At 37.4% G+C, this 21,816-nt stretch overlaps 1 protein-coding gene across 1 annotated transcript in view; it reads left to right on the forward strand.

The window, feature by feature from the left end:
• MYO16 (myosin XVI) overlaps positions 1-21,816 on the forward strand; it is a 297,078-nt gene that overhangs the window by 71,106 nt on the left and 204,156 nt on the right. The window contains exons 5-6 of the mRNA XM_005145243.2: positions 6,851-6,959; positions 19,604-19,728. Of these exons, the coding sequence (XP_005145300.2) occupies positions 6,851-6,959; positions 19,604-19,728 (234 nt within the window). The remainder of the gene's footprint in view (positions 1-6,850; positions 6,960-19,603; positions 19,729-21,816) is intronic.

The raw sequence follows: 21,816 nt of genomic DNA on the forward strand, positions 1-21,816 counted from the left end.
TTTAAAAAATGAAGCAAAAGTGAGTTGTCCAAGCTGTTACTGAAAAAAATGCTACTCTTTCCCTTTTGGAAACAGTGGTTAACATAGAAGAGAGAAATACTATATCAATCGTGGTACATTTACAGATGTAGAATATTTTTTATTTTATATATATCTATGTGTCTGTGTGCATGGAGTATGTGGAATGGAATAAAAATAGATTATGATTCTGTGATTCTATGATTACTAATACAAATGTAAATAAGAGTAGAAATAGATACCCAAAAGTTGGGGCTTGTGGGGGGGCTTGTAAGGTGATTGCACAAGTTGCACGTGACTAGCATACTGTGGAGCACTCAAACCACAATAACAACTGTTCAGAAGCCTGTTACTAGGAGAAGACTTGTTTTTTTTCTGCATAGCAATGGGTACATTAACAAGATAGTTATTTCTATCACTGTTGGGGAGTGTTTAAGTTATCTACACATGTTCCTTGTGCTGTATTTTGTTTCTGATTTCCTTCATTAAGCAATAGATCATACTCAGATTTCTGGATTCTACCTGGCTTCCATCTGAGACATATGGATGTTGACTCTGCTTCAGAAAGCAGTTCAACCAGCTATCCCTTGTGAGCACAAGGTTCCCTGGGTGCATAAACTGTAGCATCCTAGCTGGGGAGCTAAGCAAGGGGTAGTACCTAGGCAGAGACATGCCCAAATCCTTCCCAAGTCTTTGGGATACCTCAGTAAGTTAGATGTCTTCTAAGAATGCCTGAATCAGCTTACATTGCAGTCCAAACAGCTGTGATGGTGTTATGTTTCTGGACATACAACCAAGTGATTAGAGCTTTGTCCATGAATGTAAGAGTGGTTTGAGTTGGCTGGAGGAGGTCTAAACCCACAGTCCCATAATGCCTTCAATTATGTTCTTAAAGTGTTGAGAGAATGCATTTTTTATCTATCCTGATCAAGTTAGGTGCTGATACATAAAATATTTTGGAATTGAGGGGACAGAAGGAAAGATACGATTTTAAACTTTTAAAGAAAAACAGATTCTTCAGAATGGAGATTCATGGGTCCTTATTCTTTTTCAAGTAATGGTAGGTAGATATATTTAGATATATTTCTCCTTTGGGAATCATGAGATAAGATGTGTAAGAAGAACTGTGAATAAGAAACAGCAACAGGGATTATAAGCCAGTTAGTAAATAGCACTGATAAAGCTACCTCTGTTGTACAGAAGAAGAAAGTTTTAAGACTTTTCAAAAAAATCAAATATTTAATTAAAGGTTTCCCCCTTTATGTGTTAGATTGATTTTTAGATTTCAATTAATTCTTATAAAGAAGAGCAATTTATGGAGAAAATAAAAAATAAATTGTTTGCTCGTAAGTTAACAGTATTGCTAGGCTTCCCAGATGTATAAATATGGACTAAACTCAACTCTTTATTTTACTCGTGGGAGTTTGGATATGGATCCTCTAGGATATAGCTACAGAAACATAGTCTTTAGGATTTTTAACTGCATTTACAATACTCTTGCACTTGGGTGAAGTCGTAATGGTGGCTTATATAGGGACAGAGCACTGTAAAGGACATTTGCTATGCTAATAGAGGCCTCTAACCCCAGTTCACATATAATTAGGTGATAAAATTACTATTTGTTTCTGAGTTCTCACAAATCGGAATTTCCGATAATACTCAGACTTTAAAAGCTATTTGGTTCTGTCCCCACCTTCTGGAGCATTATTTGGGAAGAAAGCGTTCAGCTTCTACTGTATCCTGGTATGCAAATTGATGTTCTTCCCTGTATTATTCCAAATTTGCTAAAACTTTAGCTATACAAAGATGTGATCATGGGAAAAGTTATAGTGAGCATGTACATTGTATCATATACTCTACAGTGAATCTGAAGTTATTCATTCCTCTTCCACTGAATGGGAAGTCACCTCAAACTACTTCATTTTGGCAACAGATGGGGGTATGCACTAGATTGGTACTTCAGAATTGTTCACAATATAACCTACCTGATGTTATGTTGCTCCTGAGCTCAGTACCTAACCTATAGCATGACCAGTTTTGCATATATGTGGAATTAAGTTTGTCTGAAATGGAAAAGTTCTACTCAGTTTGTCTAAAATGAAAGAGTGTTAGAGATTCTAAGATAGGTAGGCAGAAATTAGAACAGGATTAAAAAGTGGAGAGTAAAGTGATCCTAAAACAAATAGAAGTATTTTGAATCATCACTTCTGGAATCAGAAGGGAAATCTTACCTCTTTTAACTAGCCAAAGGTATTTTCTCTTTGGCAGCAGGCTCTGATTTCTGGTTATATGGGGACAGTGTGCACTGATGGCACTGTCCACTCAGTTATTATTGATCACCAGAGTTCACTCTTGTATGCTTTCTCTGTGTATGGATGCTGTTCTGCATAGCAGAGATGCACATTTTGCATTCTGTGTATTAAGTTCTGGGAAGATTTTTATTGATATATTTAAAGATGTTCTTTCTGCAGTCCTGCGAAAATGGAAGCAATTTATCATTGCAGACATATTTTTCTCAAAAAATATTTTTTGTATTTATGGGATATATTGGGTAAACTTTTGCAATTTATCTTTTTATTAAATGTCTTGAAAATGAAGGTGTGTTGAGAATAGGTAAGCCAGTAACTTTTCGTGTACACTGAGCACTGCATGCAGAATTCAAGCAGGTGGATAAAACATTTGAATTGCAATGGAACAAATACAGAATTGCATTTTGAGTATAAACAAGATACGTATTAAATTTGGAAACTCTAATATCAGCAGCCTGGGGACAGTATTCCTCATATCTTCCTCAAGAACAATGAACAGAAAACTTAAAGTAGGACTATAGTCAGAAATGCAGATGGAATTCAGATTATCTATTTATATGTGGGCTTCTTATTTTCTGTACAAGGCCATATATGTAACAGTAGAACTTAATTTCTTTAGCAGAGGTTTGACCATCTGAATTTGAACTAGTGCTATAATATTTGTGACATTTGTTACCTGTGAAATATTCCACATCTTTGTCATGCTCTGTTTGTACTCTTGGTTTAACCTGCTGTTTTTCTGCTGCTTAATTAGCTTCTTTTTCATTTATTCTGACCTCTATCAGTTACCTGTGTGAGCTTCTGCCATGCCTTCTGCCACTTGTGGGATTGCTGTCTTGTCTTTAATTATACAAGTAGCTAAATGGGGAGTTTGCTTTATAATTAGAAAAGAAGATTTCAGATCAGCTTCCATGACTGGCTGTAACTAGCTGAGAGATGCCTGGGAATAAAAGAAATCCTGAGCAACTGAAAAGTGTGTGTCAGATTTATTAACAAGTAACTTCCCATGTATCACAGGCAAATGTCTTGTGTAATAGAGTAAGGAAGGGAAATGCAGTGGAATTTCCCACTTTTCTATACCTAGAATGACTTGCTTTCTAAAGCACACTGGAGTTTGGTACTGGGCATAACCTGCATAATGCTGGCAGCAGGTGGCTGCAGGCAGGCCTGGAGTGAAAGAACAGGGGAAGCAGAAACTGAGCTGAGGAAACTGAGTGTACCCTCAGCAAGTTCGCTGATGACACTAAACTGGGAGGAGTGGCTGACACACCAGAAGGCTGTGTTGCCATTCAGCGAGACCTGGACAGGCTGGAGAGTTCGGCAGGGAGAAACTTGATGAAATTCAACAAGGGCAAGTGTAGAGTCTTGCATCTGGGGAAGAACAACCCCATGTACCAGTAGAGGTTGGGGGTTGACCTGCTGGAAAGTAGTGAAGGGGAAAGGGACCTTGGGGTCCTGGTGGATAGGAGGATGACCATGAGCCAGCAATGTGCCCTTGTGGCCAAGAAGGCAAACGGCATCCTAGGGTGCATTAGAAAGGGTATGGTTAGTAGGTCAAGAGAGATTCTCCTCCCCCTCTACTCTGCCCTGGTGAGGCCGAATCTGGAATATTGCATCCAGTTCTGGGCCCCTCAGTTCAAGAAGGACAGGGAATTGCTTGAAAGAGTCCAGCGCAGAGCCACAAAGATGATTAGGGGAGTGGAACACCTCCCTTATGAGGAGAGGCTGAGGGAGTTGGGTCTCTTTAGCTTGGAGGAGACTGAGGGGTGACCTCGTCAGTCTTTACAAATATGTAAAGGGTGGGTGTCAGGATGATGGAGCTAGGCTTTTTTCAGTGATATCCAGTGATAGGACAAGGGGCAATGGGTGTAAACTGGAGCATAGGAGGTTCCATGTTAACATCAGGAAGAACTTCTTTACTGTAAGAGTGACAGAGCACTGGAACAGGTTGCCCAGGGAGGTTGTGGAGTCTCCTGCATTGGAGATATTCAAGGCCCGCCTGGACAAGTTCCTGTGTGATGTACTCTAGGTTACCCTGCTCTTGCAGGGCGGTTGGACTAGATGATCTTTTGAGGTCCCTTCCAACCCTTGGGATTCTGTGATTCTGTGAAATGGCTTGGGGGTAGTTACGACTCTAGAAAGACTGTAGTCAGTGAAAGAGCCCATGCTAGAACAGTGAAGGAAGAAACAAGTTGCTACCAAAGAAAAGGGACCTTGATGTGCTGACCTCAATCTCCCACACTGCCCATTGCAGGCGTAGTGTGCTGGTAACCACGGGATTGGAGATGGGAATGGAAGGAGCAGGGTCTGGAGAGGAGTCAAAGTGTAATTCTCTACATTTTTTGTTTGTCTTTTTCTATTTCTTGGTAGAAGAGCCTGTAATTAAAAGTTTGTTAGTTGGCCTATAGGTTGAGTAAAATTCCTCAACTCAGAACTTGTTTAACAACCACCAACAGACTTTACAAATCACAGTGTTTGTGGCTATTCTCAAAACATTTGGTAAAATTCTCAAAATCAGGTTTGCTGAAGTCAGATGGGTCAAATAGCCTTCTCCAATGAGATGGCTAGCTTAGTGGGTCAGGGGTGAGCTGTGGATGTAATTTACATCTATTTTAGTAAAGCTTTTGACACTGTCTTCTGTGGCATCCTCATAGGCAAAACATGCGTTAGTTATGTAGGCAGTGAGATGTATTGAAAACTGGCTGAGTGGATGGGACCAGAAGTTTCTGATCAGGAGCACCATTGTCCAGAGTTGTTTCTCTGTCTGAATTCTAAGAGTATTCTCTGCTGTCACAGCTTTCACCAACCTTGACCTTCTGTTTGGGAGCATTGTGAACATTTCTTAAGAAATCAATTAATGTAGAACTACCCAATAAAAATTACTTGGAGATCAGTAATTCGAAGTTATATCCTTCTTCCAGTGACATTACAACTTAGAAGGAAATGAAAAGTGTGATAATGGCCAAGTTAATTATCCTACTTTCCCTGAATTTAATATGTCAAAGGTCTTTTGGTTTCTTAACAAGGAAGAAAACTTATGTAGGTTTGTCTTATTATTATCACCATGACCTTCTTCTGGCATTGCCTGGAGATAATTTACATGCAGGGAAGGATAGGTACCTTCAAGACTTTGTGCTTTTTTTATTGCATGCAAGTCAGCTACATATGAAAATGTGTTACTTCCTTGATTCTACATTCTTTGATGTCCATCTGTCCCCTCATCATTGTGATGGGAACCTAGGAGATCACCTCAGACTAGCAATCCAGCTTCAACATCTTAAGTTTGATGACATGAAGCCTATATGAATTACTAGTTTTTTCATATCACATTTCACTCTAAGCCAGGAGCTGAGCTCATTATGACTTTTTCTTTGATACAGTACTTAACAAGTAAGCTCTTGAAAGAAGCAGCCATACCTTCTATTAATAATTCCTTATTACAGCTGACCTATGATGCAGTGGTTTTAAGAAAGGCTGTCCTCTGTACTTCTCATTTTTATTAGCTAAACTTTTTATCATACAAGCTGGTAAGAAAGGTAATTAAATTTACCAGAGGTCACTCCTATTTCATAATTCCTTGCAGTTAAAAGCCATAGAGAGACCACTTGAAATAAGTTAAGGTTATGGCCTCTTAAATAAGATACATGGCATTTAACTGTAACGTAAACTTTTATGACTACCAGACATTTATAATTTCAAGAATGAAAGGTTTCTTATAAAGAAATAAAATAAAAATTGCCTTTCATAGTGCAAAATCTTGCGCTGACAATATAGAAAATACAAGTTTTCTTATCATGCTGGTGGTTTATTTTCAAGCTTCTCATGATTCTGTCCCCCCATTCCCAATGGCTCCTTTCAGTTGTCTGTCCTTTATATTGAATTTTGAATGAAACTTACAGAAATGTCAGCCTGGATCCTTAAGGGACTACAGTTAAAATCATAAAGCTCACTTTCATTGTCTCCAGTTGGTGATAAATGACAATCTTATTTAGCAAGGGATGGTTCTCTTTGAGGTTGAATAGATGGATGAGGCCATAAGAGTTTGGGCCAGCTGACAAGGTTACCCTTACCAGCTGTCTACACATCCCTGCTGCATGGGTGTCTGTGTTGCTTGTCAGTCAGCTTTTTTACCACTGCTGTTTACTGTGTAGTGTTTTAAGGCAAGCTGTAATCAGTGACAGCTTACTTTACTTGAAAATGCTGTGCTGTAAGCGGTGGTTATTCCAAAACCCACTGGTGAGCAGCTCAGACATCTGTGAGGTAAATGCAGGCTGAACAGCCAGGGTGAAAACAGTGTCAGCTGTCCCAAGCAAAGCCAGCTTTTTCACATTAGAGAGTCCTTTATTTTTATTTTGCTTTTTTTGTGTGTGTTTTGGTTTATTTTGTTTTGTTTCAGATTATAATCAGCCTGCTGTCTAAGAATCTCAGCTTTGAAATGTTTTTGAATGGGAAAGCACACGACCCCCAGTAGGATTTTGAGATTTTACTCTGAAATCCTAAAATGTTTGAATTCCTGTTTGTAGGCTGGAGCAAATGTGCTTCTGCAAGATGTGAATGGAAACATTGCCCTTGATTATGCCATAGAAGGGACTGAATCTAGCAGCATCCTTCTGATGTACTTGGAAGAAAACGGTAAGTCAGCTCTTCAGTTTCTGGAATGTTTTATTGAACATGACATGAAAATTAAAAGGCAGATATTGATTTGATGTAAATCGGCAGTGAAGCCAGGGAAACTGTATTAGTGTGGAGATAAAGGGAGGAAGATGATTTGAAGTCACAAAAATAATCAATGTGTTTAGATTGGAACAATTAACAGAGGGAAGTGACAGTGGTCAGTGTCAGATCTGCTTAGGAAGTGAATTCAAAGCAGAACTGCAGTAGTGCAAAAGCTTTTAAAACAATTCATTTATGAGTGTGAGTACCAGGTTTCACCTTTTGTTTCATTGCAATGTGAGTTATGCCTAGCCTCAGAGTCTATTTTTTTCCAGTGATAGACTGTTAAATAAATAAATCTCTGCAAATCATGTGAAATAAAATGCATATAAAACTTTCTCACTTATTCAAAAATATTAATATAGGTTTTGTTTCATATTGAGAAAATATTTTGGCTAGATTTGTGTTATGAAGTACATTTAATATGTTACAGATGACAGGACCTTTATTGAAAAAAAGGGTTTGTTATTCGCCAGTTCCAAACTTAGATAAGTGTTCTGAAGTGAGATTTCTGACATTGCTATTGACTATAATAGGTTGTCTTAACATTGTATGTGGCTTATCATAACACTGAGGAAAATATATTAAGCAGAAATAATGAGCAGTAACATAAAAATATGTAATTTCAAGATTGTCTCCATACAAGAAGTCAGTTTTAACATAAACTAAGTTATATCCTGTTAATGAAGTTGGGCTCTCAGTGGTACTTGGTGTCACATCCTATGCTGTTAGTCTATAGCACATTCAGTGCTATAACTTTGCTGCCTTGGTGTCCGGCAATGTCTTCACAGCTCATGAACTCTGTGTCTGGACTTTTCTAATGGCAAGACAGGTATTAGCTTCTAAAAACTTGATTGCCTTGCAAAATGCGGATATTTGGAGTCTAAATGCTCCAAAACCTTTGACTGATGCAGTGTTTAACATGTAGCATACAAGATGTAGTCTGCTTGCAATTATTAATGCAGATCTGTCAGAACATGCTTCCTTTTTTCTTGGTTAGTCTCTCTTTTTGTGTGGTTGTTCCTTGGCAAAGTGTCTATGTCAAAGGAATTTCTATGGAATATCAGATGACTCTAAATTAGTTATCAGTGTTACCTCTTTTCCAGTAGATAGGAGAGGCACTGTTCCTCATTACATAATGATTCTGTGAATGTGGGAAGTTTCCGAAGAAGAAAGGTAAACATGATGAAGATGAGATCTACCTCTGCTAACTTTATTTAGTTATGCCTGAGCTAAAAATCCAAACCTTTTGTTTTGGTCAATAGAGAGAAACAGGAAACACGTGTATTTTTTCAGCTCCTTCTAAACCCAGCTAAATGAGGAGAACTGACTGCCAGGACTGTTTCTTTCTGCTGACTAGTAAGAACTTCAGTTGACAAGTAGTCGTTTTATCAGTCTTAGTTTTAGACTGTTAGGGTAGATCAATCCTATTCCTTAATTGCAGCACTGTATGAAATTCTGGCCTTTGGGTGATCCATGACAAAATGCTGTGAACTTTGTTTGGTCTGTTACTATTCTTCTTGTAACAATAGGCAGCTCAAAGTATCCTTATTTCACACTTAATCTTTAAAATTTAATTAGTATCTTCTGAAATATTTGTACAGTCTGGTATATAACCTTTGTACAACTATGGTCAACAGTAATTGAAGAAGGAATCCTTTAAGGCAATAAAGTTGTCTGGATAAGTACCAGTTAGATTTCCAGACGAAACATTTCTCTGTGGACTGTTTTAGCAGTAATCCCCATACACACCTGCATATGCATACCCCAACACAGAGCAATTTCATGGCCAAAAATCTAGTTGTACAAGAGCATTAGCTGATACTATAGTAAATACCATCTTCAGCCTGCAGTGTTGTGAAACACCCACCTATAGCCTCACCCTTGAAATACGATGTATAAGGCATTATTTCCCCATTCTTTATATTTTCCTGCATTTCTAAAAGATGTCCTTAATATCAGCAGCCTAAAACCAGCACCCTGGTTTACAGATGGCTGTGTGAAATAGACTATAATCATTGCCTCTTACTACAGAGTTCAGAGAAAAATATAAAATCAAGTGCCTTATGGCTCAGCTAACAAGAGAAAAATAAGCTATTAATTTACTTCCATGAAACAAGCAAGGTTGGAACAAGTAGCTTTGGTGCTACAGAAAGCTTGATTAATTGGGCACGTTAAAGTTTTTAGAAACCTTGTGTGTTTTTAATTCTGACAGATTTCATTACCATGGTAGATCACTGTATCTGTTTAATTGCACTGCAGATCCTAGTGAATGAACTCCCTCTTCATTGTCAAAGTTAACCTAATTTACTCTCTGAAAGGCCTAGAGCCATAGGTGATAATGATAGCCTTAGATGCACTTAAGGATGTATATATTTAAAATATATTTATTTACTGAAGTTAGTCCTTTGATTTCTGTTTGTAAATGATCTGTTAGGGCACAGTAGTATCACAAATGCAAAGTAAAGTTGATCTTCTAGTAACTGCCTGAAAGCTTTCATGTGTAGATTATTGTTGTTAGTGAATATAACTCATTGGGACTTTATAAGGAGATCATATTACCGAAGTCTACATGAAATTCTATGTATTTAATTTCATGTACAGAAACCAGCTTTCTTTGATGTTATGTAACTAATGTTACATTGTATACTAAACTAATTACTGATTGAAAAAAGCAATGAGCAGACTTTACTTACCTAAGAAAAAACAAGTTGAAGTACATGTCCTCTGTATAAGAGCATCCTTGGTGTTGGGTAATATTTCTAGCATTCTATAAGCTTCATTTAAGATATCCCTAATTGAGGATGGAAGGGAAAATGCAGCATTCAGTTTCATATTTAGAAAAGTGGTGGAAATAGTTTAAGTGTATGATATTTGATCAGGTCTAGGAGCACTCAGGAGCCTAGTGTGCTCCTGAGCTCCAGGAACTTATTGGGATCAGTTTATGGAAATCAAGTGTCATGTAGTTACTCTGTAGCAACCCCTCCTTACAGCAGAAGAGTTGTAATGGGTACTCTGAATTTCAGTCTGAACTGCGTGTTTCTTTCCAAGTGGTATAAAGGGAGCCCAGAATGGCTAGCTGAGATGTAATAAATTTTCTACATAGGATGGGATCATGATTCTATGTTTAAGGTTATAATAGTTAACTTTACAGGTCTATGTATAGGTGCTTATACATGAGCTTTGATGTCTCAGTTCCTATTACATTAGTGGAGTTTAAGGACATACTGTCACTAGAGAGTAGAAATGTTCTTCATTTGACCAGCCACTATGCAAAGTACTGGTAAACACTTCTAAATCTGTTCTGCACCAAGATGTTATTGGTTTTGCATGTTACTAGCCTTCTTATTTTGCTGTGAAAAGAAAGTCATGACATTTAAGGATGTGGAGACCATCTGTGGCAATGTCCTGCCAAGGCAAGGCCAACTGAGAGTAGCCCAGGTTACCCAGCGCCATCTTGGATTGGAGGTTCCACACTCTGGGCTCCCATTCCACTGCTGAGCCATCTTCATGTCATTCTTTTTCCTCTTACTTCCACTTGGAATTGTCTTTGTTGCAGTTTACACCTATAGCCTCTTGTCCTTTCATTGTTTACTTCCAGGAAATGTCTTTCTTCAGAGATGAAATTAAAATATTAGGAAGTGTAAAAAGGTTGTGTATTTCCCCCCAACTATTTGTCCTGTTTTATTCTGAACCTATTTGATTATTGGAATAATAGAGAAAGTCCATGTGGTACCTTTTATAAGCTTTATTTAGATTATTATCAGCTTTATGTTTTAAATCAAAGCTTTTGTTCCATTAATGCCATTTAAAAATATCAAATTTTAAATGACTGCTAGCATGTTCTCTTTGGTTTTAGGCAAAAGAGAAACTTTGATTTTAGGCAGAGTAGTTTACTGTAGAAGTATGTCAGTGAAATTCTGATTATGGCATAAGATCTTTTTCCTTTAGGCTGTTTTAAATATTTTAATACTTTGAATAATGCAACATTTTTGTTTACTTCCTTTCTTGGTATTTAGTTGCATAGTGGATTAGATGACTCAGATACAAACTACAAATGAGTGACAGATATTTCTTGGTTCCGTATTTGACGGGTGATAGGAAGTGACATATTTACAGTATAATTTCTTTGCAAAAGAGAGATGTTCCTGTTTGTCCTCCAAGATCTCAAGCTTCAGCTTTCAGTAGTATAACTGTGCATTCCAAGAACAGCCTTGTTATTTAATCTGAGAAAATGGTAATTGGATACTTGATTCTTTTTTTTAAAGAGCTGTCTAGGTATCCTACACATCTGAAAGGAAAATAATATCTTTATTGTCTGTTGTATAGTGAGAGTTTATGCACAACAGATTATTAGAAAACCAAAAGAAAATGATCTGTTGTAATTTTCTTTTTAAAGAATGACTATATTTAAATAACATATCTACCCAAAAGCATAGATGGCTTTTCTTTTCCTACGATGACACATGTACAGTAAATGGTTATTACTTTCCTACAAAGCATTCCTTTTTGTTTTTAACAATTTTTTTTTGTGGGGTAGATGAATTTAAGATAGCTGGTTAAAGGATATTGACCTTTGATGGTACTAGAGAGTTCACAAACAAAATTTTTTATAGTATTCCAAGCTGTGTGAATAATGGATCTGTTTTGTTCTCTGAATATAAAGGGATCATATTCAGGTGTCTCAGAAAACTGTATATATAATCAAAATCATGTGCAAGTCCTATCCACTTAGGTAGATTTTTTATTATTTAAGTTGGTTAAAATATTTGCAGATTGCACAAAAAACAGACCATGGTTTATTAAATTCTTACTAGCAAATGGATTAAGCCTTACTCTTTAGCTGCAATGTAGAAGGTATAAGTTTCTGCCTTGCAGCAGTAGGTGGAATCAATAAAATTTCAAGCTAAGAGTTAGTGCAGAATCCTACACCAAACATAGACTTTAACATTACCCAGAAACAGTCAGCTCATAAAGTACTACAATAAGGAGAATTTCCTTGTAGCTAAAAGTTAACAACATAAAGGAAATAATGTGCAGGAAAAGCTGATTCAGAAAAGTAGTGGATAAGGGATTAAGGAAAAATTTACTATATTTACAGTAATTTACAATATTTACAGTAATCTAGAATGTGATAGGAAGATACGTCCAAAAACTTATTTTGGTTTAAAATTTAAAGTAATTTGAAATTATTCATAAAATCTGCTGTGGTTGGACTAAAAGCCTAACTCCCACCCGGCTGCTCACTTATTCCATCTCCTGAGCGGGACACAGGGAGGAAACAGGATGAGACAGGGAGACTGCTTACCAGTTATTGTCACAGGCAAAGCAGGCTCCACTTGGGAAAAATTGCTAATTGGAATAGATTCATGTAGTGAGAAACAGAAACATCAAACCAACACTTTCCTCCCCCTTTTCCAGGCTTGACTTCAGTGCTTCACTCCAGACTCCTCTACCCCCTCAAACAGTGCAGAGGGGTGGGGCAGCTACAGTCAGTACATAGCAGTTTCTCTCTGTCGCTTCTTCCTCTCTGTGCTTTTCCTCTGCTCCAGTATGGGTGTTTCACAGGCATGCAATTCCTTCGAAAATGACCATATGCTTTCCCATGGGCTTCAGGGAATCTCTGCACTCCCCCTCCTTTCTCTCTGACCTTGGTGTTCCTTCGTCTGTTTCTCCCTCTTTTTGTTCCCTCTGTGTCTTTCTGTTCACTGTTTTCTGGCCTTCATTAAGTACGTTTTCAGAGGTATCACATTTGGCTGACGGACTCCACTGTGTCCTGCACTGGATCTGCTGGAGCTGATTAGAACGGTTAGTGGTCCACATGGGACAGAGCCTGACTTCTTACCACAGAAGCCCGCCCAGCAGACCCACAACTGCCAACACCTGGGCAACACATCTGGGCATGTATTTCTAAACAGTCTGGCTCTTATGAGAATAAGATCAAAATGAAAATCTCAGTTACATGTATTTTTAATCAGTTTTCTTTATTACTAATAAAAAAGCAGTCAGAATACATACGTCAGAATATGCACACTAGAATGTTCTAACACAGATTTTGCTACAGAAACCCTTAAACAGATCTACAAGGGGAAAAAAAGATCATATACTGTTTCTTCACTTGCACTGAAGAAAAGCAAGTGATACAGCTCCATATGATTTCAGAAAAATACTGCTTTAGACTTTCATATATAAAACTACGGAAGTCTTTTCACAGACATTAAGGAATTATTGCTAACATATTACAGCAAGAACTGACTAAAATGTCAACACATACAGACTGTTACCACTAAAGATCAGTGAACATAAGATAAAACTAAATCCTCTGATACATTTTCCTCTTTAGAACCATATGCAATGTGATCTTGATCTTTGCTACAAATTTTCTGTTAAAAATACTGATGCAGTAGGTTGACAGAAAAACAGGCAATCAAAACCAAACAGCCTCAGGGTGATTCAGAGTTTTTCACTCTGGTTCTTCTTGATTGGGAAATACCTACCCATAAGATTATCATACACAAAGAAACCCTGTTTTCTGCAGAGAACTTGATTAATTGATGATAGGGGTTAGGTGATGGTGTTGTGGTTGAGAATAGGGGGCCAAATGAGATGTTTCAGTAGGTCCTTTGAGTCCTAAAAATTAAGCACACAGAAAATGTGACATACTGGAAATCACAGAATCATAGAATAGTTAGGGTTGGAAAGGACCTCAAGATCATCTAGTTCCAACCCCCCCGCCATGGGCAGGGACACCTCACACTAAACCATGCCACCCAAGGTTCTGTCCAGCCTGGCCTTGGACACTGTCAGGGATGGAGCATTCACAACTTCCTTGGGCAACCCATTCCAGTGCCTCACCACCCTTACAGTAAAGAATTTCGTCGTTATATCCAATCTAAACTTCCCCTGTTTAAGTTTCAACCCGTTACCCCTTGGCCTATCACTACAGTCCCTAATGAATAGTCCCTCCACAGCATCCTTGCAGACCCCCTTTAGACACTTGAAGGCTGCTATGAGGTCTCCATGCAGCCTTCTCTTCTCCAGGCTGAACAGCCCCAAGTTTCTCAGCCTGTCTTCATATGGGATGTTGCAGTTGACAATGCTTGTCTGGCTTCCTTTACCCTTTGTGTTTTCTAATATAAGCTCGAATAAACTACCTTTACACTTTCCAACTCTTGGGGAACTGACTTTGAAGTCTTGGACTCTTCCTAATATTTGTGTGTTTCCGGCATGTTACCCATATGTTTCTATCAAAGGGAAAACCTTAAAACTTACTCTGCAGACTTTTGGCATGTGAATTATCATTTTAAATTATAACCAGTAGTTTATGATCTACTTTTTAACTTGCAGTAGAAGAAAACCAGGCATCTCCTTAACTAACAGACTTCGCAAAGATTTGAAAAAAGATTGTGAAGAACATCAGAAACTGAGGATGCCCTTTTCAGTATTGTTTCAAACCACTTATCAGTGAATAACTCAGCTGCCATCAGGAATAAATTAATTTTATAGATTTCCTAAAACTATAAGCTTTAGCAGGTTAGAAAACAAAACAAAAAAAAGGCAGTTCCCAGAGTGCACCCAAAGGCCCTGTGACCTGTCAGCATCACAATCCCAGGGGCTTGACTGCCTGTGCTCAAAGCCAGCTCTGATATGGTACAGCTGTGTAACCTGGGAGCAGTCAGCTGAGAGAAGAGCTAAGTTGTGAGGCAGAGCTGGGGTCATGATCTTTCACCCATCCTTTGGCTCAGGAGCCACATTTAGACCCAGGTTTCTGCTCTTGGTCCTTGCCTAGCAGTGTTCAAGGCCAGGTTGGATGAAGCCTTGGGTGATCTGGTTTAGTGTGAGGTGTCCCTGCCCATGGCAGGGTGGTTGAAACTGGATGATCTTAAGGTCCTTTCCGACCCTAACTATTCTATGATTCTATGATTCCTTTGCCCAGCCATGAACCTTGGTGATTCCAACCCTGAACCACTGACTTCAGTTTCTGGCTTCGCCTGATTTGCGGATTTATTGTTGGAGGCTTTTCTGGCAACCACAGGACTGTTGGTTGGCCCAGATTCCCATCACCAGACCTGTGCTAATTTCTTGTTTGGGCTACTGCCCTGCCTACCTTGTGTTTACCATCAGCTCTTGGCTTCCTGGCACATATTGAATAGCCTGCTTTTACTGCTGTCTCACAAAAAATATCTAACCATAACATATTGAGAACCTGCAGAGAAATCCTGACTATAGAAATACCTTATGTGGAGAAGTCGTTTCAGACACGATACTTATCACAAGTAACCAGAGACAATGATACACTTGTTTTGCTTCTGTGTTCTAGCGCTAATATTACAAATAAAATAGTTAACATGTAAGACATATCCACAGATGATTGTTTTAGTACTAAGCCCTGCGACTTTGCCAGTTTGTTAAAATAAATTACAAAAATTACTTTTGTTTTCATACAAGTAAAGAAGAGACAGAGTTCATTTAACTCATTTTAGCTGGAAGCATCATCAACTTTATTATGGAAAAGAGAGCTAAAACCCCATGTTTCACTGGAATGGGAGAATTGTCACTGATGTCTACATGAGGAGGAGTGTAATTTCTGACAGCAGTTTCAGACTAGAAGAAAATAAGCTACATCCTTCCCTAAGTATGTGTAATGGTATATTTAGAGACAAAGAGGTAAAACCCACCAACAACAATCAGTAGGTACTTCTGCAGTGAATTACAGCTATAGGCCTTGGTTTTGCAAGTATACATTGTTTTGCAGATATTGAAAATACTGGTTTCCCTTCTCACATAATAAATGTTGCTGAAATGTATCTGTTCATATGCTGACCTTTGAAATCAGATGCACATAATGGCAAGCAATATGCACCAGAGCTACTGAAAAATATAACTTAACAAAAATAATGCTCTTTACAAAGCTATCTAGTAAGCAGTCAGAAAAGGCTTTCTAAAACATTAAGCAAACAAAGCTGGTTAAAGTAACAGCTGCACCTAAAATCTATACTTTGTTGCACAGGAGAAAAATAAAAATTCTAAACCATGAATTACAGAAGAGTACCAACAGGCTCATCACATTTGGGGTGAAAAGGGCCTCTCTGTGTTTACAGCTCTGCAGGAAGGGCAGATACAGACATGGTGAGAGACGACTTAAGTAAGACAAGAAGAGAGAGGAGGCTTCTGAAACTGCTTTCAGGTTTTTAGTGTACATTTGTGTTTGTATGACAAGATGATACTGACCTCTCCTAAACATGGTTAAGCTCATTGGAGAACAAGGTGTGCAAGTTTCAGAGGGTGGCAGCTGGGTGTGTACCACGGGTATTTCCCATAGAGTGCTTGAGTGATTTGCTTTGTATTGGTTACAGGAACAGATGTTCCACTTGCAGATGGAGGGACTTCTCAATACTTGACATTTCTGAGGAAAATATTTTTATAGCAATTCTCAGTTCTGTTTGCTGTGTAATTTGTTACCACTGCAACTTCTTGAAAGTTCTTTCCCTCTTTTTCTCTGAGGTTTATATATTCTTTTGTGGTGTCAGTTCTATAACCATATGCCAGAGAGGGTGAGACAGCCAAAGCACATGAAATGGCCTTGTCAGGTGTTTTTCTTAAACAGTGAGAAGTAATACATTTTGTAGCTCTTGGGTTATGCTCCTGTCATCAGCACTGATGCTCACCGCCAAATGCCATGCCCTGCGGGTCACTTACATTTTAACTGTTCCTTTTCCATCTCATGCAGAGTTTGTGAGCATGTGTCTCTTACTCGGATTTTACAGGGTATTTGAAGCATATTTTCCATCTTACGCCTTTATTTTTGACTTTCCTTTTTTTTTTTTTTTCAAATGTGAATCTGTGCTCATAGTACATGCCAATTTGGGTTTCTTCTCTATTTATTCATGCTGGCTGTTGTCCCGTTTCATCTGGATATCTAAACCACATTTCCCCTCTGAAAAGCAATGTGAAGGTCATTCTTTGATTCAGGGATCAGTAGTTGCTTACTGTACGAGTAACGTTTTGTTACTCATACATCTAAACTCATGAAAATATCACTCAGGAGGGAGAGAGGACTCTTCAGAATTACAAACTTGAATAAGGGAAGGCAGTTAATGACAGTTCTCCTTGTCTGAGCCTCAGAGAATGATACATGTGCACACTTCGTAAATCTGCTTCTCAGTTCCCTGCTAGAGAATTCTTTACTTTGAAGCCTAGTTCCTGAGTTCCTAGAATTCAAAACTACGATTCTAGGATTGCAATTTAGATTTTTTTTTTCATGTTTTCATTCTATTTTCTATAAAGGCAGAGGGAGGGAATCTGGTATTTCTATAGCATTTTTGAAAGTCCTTTGTATAGTTAAAAAATGAAGCCTGAGGAACCATGTCACTGCAGAAGCTCACTTGTCAGGCTGTTTACTGCTGCTTGTTTTATGAAATGTGTATCATATCCTTCCATGCAGCTAGTAGTTTAAAAGTTATATTAGAGTCACATATACTCTGCCTTTTGTTGCTGTGTAACATTGTTTATGCATTTTCTCTGAGCTTATGGGTGTAATTATGTTTGTGATAGAACATTATAGCAATTTATGCAGCTGAACTTTTCTTTGATTTTTTCTTCAGCATGAGCAGTTAATATTTCAACAGCTAGGCTCAGACAGGATGTGCCAAGGTCCTGTAAAATGTTATTTACAAGGAGTATAAGGATTAATATTTCACTGTTAGTATAAGAACATACTGGTAAGTTAATTCTCTGACCATGCTGAGTGTGAGTCAGTAGTAAATTGCTAGAAAAAGCTGTAATATACATGAAACATGACGAACCAAACAAGCTGATAACAACTGTGTTTCAGTATTTTTTTATTTTTATGTTTTCTTCTTCCTGGGGATATCAGTAATCTGTAAATGTCATCAGGTGGTTTTAAATCATTACTGTGAAATGTGATGAAGGCTTAAAAATTTCACAACTGACAAAATGAATACATTGTTATGAGATGCTCAGAACATCCTATGAAATCCACATTGCGTTCCAGTCTAGCAGCTGTCAGGCAATAGGATGTTAGCACTTTCTACTTTTGTGTGGTTATCTAATGTAACAATATTGTGTATATATATGTGTGTCTGTTTGTCTGAATTACACATATGTAATACATTTCCAGATACAGAAAATGTCTAATTTTCTCCATCTTAGGTTTAGATTTGTGTTTCACTTTTGGTGTCATTTAGTATCATTTAGGTGATGTTTGAAAATATGAGAATAAATAAATATGGCCAGTGAGGCAGTGCTCACACTGAACATTTCACTTCAGAGATGAAACTCTAAGAAGTGCATCAGGCAAATAAAACTCAGAAAATAAAGCAGTGTGTATAGTAGCATCTTAGAGAATGAAAAAGGTTTGGATTCTTTGCTGAACTACATATGGTATACCCATTTATATGAGTTCCAGGGCAGATTAAAACTAAGGACTTTAAAATATGCATTTACCATATAAGTTGCTTCAATTGTTTTAGTAATATCAAAAACTGAAAGAGTGATTGAGATAAAATTTTAAGTTAAATACATATTAAATTAATTCAGTATTTGTCACTTTTCTGCTCACTGACATATGTAGAAGAGAACCAGTAAATCATTTATTCATATGCTTTTTGTTGCGTTGTGGGCAGAAAGGAAGGATTTTTATGCTCAAATTGCAATTTCTATATATGGATGTAAGTGGCTACATGAATCTAGGAGCAGAACAATCAAGCCCTGAATTTTGGTTAGATATTCCAATCTAGCGACAGACAGTTGCTAATTTAACCACTGAACAATTTTGTTGTACCTTTGTTTCTAACTTCAAATCTCTTTAGATGGAGGACATGATTCCATTTGGTTGCAGAGTATATTGCTTATCTTCCATTTAAAACTGTACTTTGACAACTGTTTCTTTGTGTGGCAGTGCCGACACAAAAATCCTCTGCCCTTCATTCCTTTCATCCCCTCCCATTTGTTCCTGCATCCATACCATGTTTTCTGCTAGTTTGGGCCTTACAATAGTATAGGCTCAGCTGGAGAATTAATCCCAGTTAAAAATAACCCAGGCAGATAAAAAAGTGTTGAGTTTTAATGTCATTTGTTTCGCTTCATAATCTCTCAAGCAGTTGAGCTGAAGGGACAGGTCTGGGCACTGTGATATATACACAGGGTTGAAAGAATTTGGCCAAAAATAATTTTCATTAAATAAGTCCCAAGCACTTGAGTGTCTTCCTTAGAGTGTATAATTCTTTCCCCATTCCTGTTATATTCATAATCTCAGTGGACTTAATGATATTACAGTTGCTTTACCTAAAACTGCTCTTGCCAGTCAGTAGGAGATCAGTCCCATTTATTTAATATTACTGACTGACTTTAAATCATGCATGTAGTGACTAATAAAGATACTAAACTTGTTGGTAAATATAAGTTAACATGTTCTATAAATGTACACTGAAGTCTAATTAAACATTGATCAAGCTTTTACAAACCCAGAATACAAAATCATATATCTGTTCTTTCTTGATGAATGAAATAGCAGAAGGATTTTGCCTTTTTCTTTTTTATAGGTGTAGAGCTGAATTCATTGCGCCAAATGAAGATGCAGAGATCTATGACAATGCTTACAGATGTCCGACAGCTCATATCAAGTGGAGGGAGTGTGAATCAAAAGAATGATGAAGGAGTGACCCTGGTGAGTGGGAATATGTAATCATCGCTCTGTGAATATGCATGTACTGCAACTGTCCACTGATGAGCATGTTTGCAAGGCAATTCTCTAAGACTCAAAATGAGATTATGCAAGAATTTGTTGCTCATCTGGTTTTTTGAAAATAGGTATGTGTCAGTACCATGTACAGATAATGAACTAGGGTAGTGCAACATCCATGTCTTAATGACAACTTTGTCACTCTTAGCCTCTGGATATTCAACAATAGCAAAAAAATAAAAAAAAAAAAGAAATTGGCATTATAGTTTAGAACTGCAGCAGATGCTTGAGGTCTCAGACATCCTGAGAGGGCCTGAAACTTCATTCTGTGATTCCTGGTTTAGGTTCATGTTTTCTAGCTAAGCCAGGCTAAAACAATGTTTCATGAAGCTATCCCATCTTGATTCAGTGTAATGAAGCATCCACCACATCAGTGGATAAATATTTCTTCTCCCAGATCTGCATGTTATTTATAGTCATTGGGTCTCAGTATACTCTTTTTTTCTGCTGATAGACCTCCTAACACTTTGTTTTATTCAGTAATGCTACTTTTTCTGCCATCATAATTTTAAAATAATTCAGCAAAATATTTTTGAAATCAATATCTTTTTCCCTATATAGCATGTATGTGGGATGTTCTCTTTGGATATAAAATCTTCAATATTATTATTAATCAGTAAATGGTTTTCAGCAGCATTATGGTACTAAATAACTTAAAAAATTCTTTTGTGGTTTCCTGTAAATACTGTACTAAAATTTGAAAGGCACATATTACTGAACATTATTATTATTTCAACATTTATGCTCAATTGCATTGCATGATAATGAATTGATACACTGAATAATTAGTATTTAATTCCATATTTTAATACCTGTGGAGTGTTTAATCTATAAGTAGAACAGTGAGCAGCCTCATATCTGGAATTGTTGAATCCAGCCAGTGGCTCTGTCTATACTGAACTTTTGGGGTGGCCAGTCCAAGGCAGTTAGCTGCAGTTAAAAACAGGAGGGAAGCAGGAGAGGGGTAGGAAGTAACAGCAGAACTTTTAATTTAATTCATGAAAGCATTATTTTAACTTACATTTTTTCTGATGCAATAAAGCTGAACTGCTAAATCACAGTGTAATGCAAAGTTGTTTCTACTGTACTTTTATTGCTACTTTAGTCTGAATTGGTTTAGTTAAACTGAGTTTTAAACTTACCTAACTATCACTGTATAAAAACTTTTCCATAATTAGCTGGAAGAGCTGAAATGCATGTCGGAAATCTGTTCAACAGTATTGCAAATACTAGGAGGAAAGCACTGTGGATAGCATGATTTTTTTGTTGTTTTCTTGGTAGGATGTTGACAAAGGGTTTATTTTTTGCACAAACAGTTTTTATGTTGAGCTTTGATTTTTTGAACTTTTTTTCATAGCTTTGCAACAAGTAGCTGCAGGGTGGATCATTTTGCTTTTGTTTGAGATTTCTATTTTGTGAAACCTTTGTCTGACAAATGGCTGGGAAGTCGAGATTTTGTTAAATTTCTCTGTGTCTGTTCATGGTTGATGAGTCAGCCAATCTGCTAGCTGTATGCGTATCAAAGGATTCTGGGGATAGTTCTTTGTTGATCTACATCTATCCGTACAGGGAAGACAACAAATATCTCAGCTGTAAGTAGCAAATAAGATTTGGTTTCTCTTGACAGAATAAATATAAATTAATGTGTAGGTTAAGGTGATTCAGGCAAAAAATTGATGCCATAAATATATAAATGCATACATTCTCATAGATTCATAGCATCTACATATATGCACATACAATACAGATACAAAATGACATATGGAAAAATTACTTTTTCTGCTAAATTCTCCTATAATATTTTTTTCTTTGCAAGATTTCAGTCATAAATTAGTTACCAGGGAAAGATTTTTGATGAGTTGTAATGCATTTCATCCCTCTACATCAAGCATGTTCATAGAGAAAACTTTACATACTCTGCCTGTGTAGCTGAACCCGAAATAGGAAATAGTAAAAGCTACAGTAGTTTTCAGTACCTTATCACTCATACTGTATTTTCTACTTGGAATGACC

This window comes from Melopsittacus undulatus, chromosome 2 (assembly GCF_012275295.1).
Source record: "Melopsittacus undulatus isolate bMelUnd1 chromosome 2, bMelUnd1.mat.Z, whole genome shotgun sequence".
NCBI lineage: Eukaryota > Metazoa > Chordata > Aves > Psittaciformes > Psittaculidae > Melopsittacus > Melopsittacus undulatus.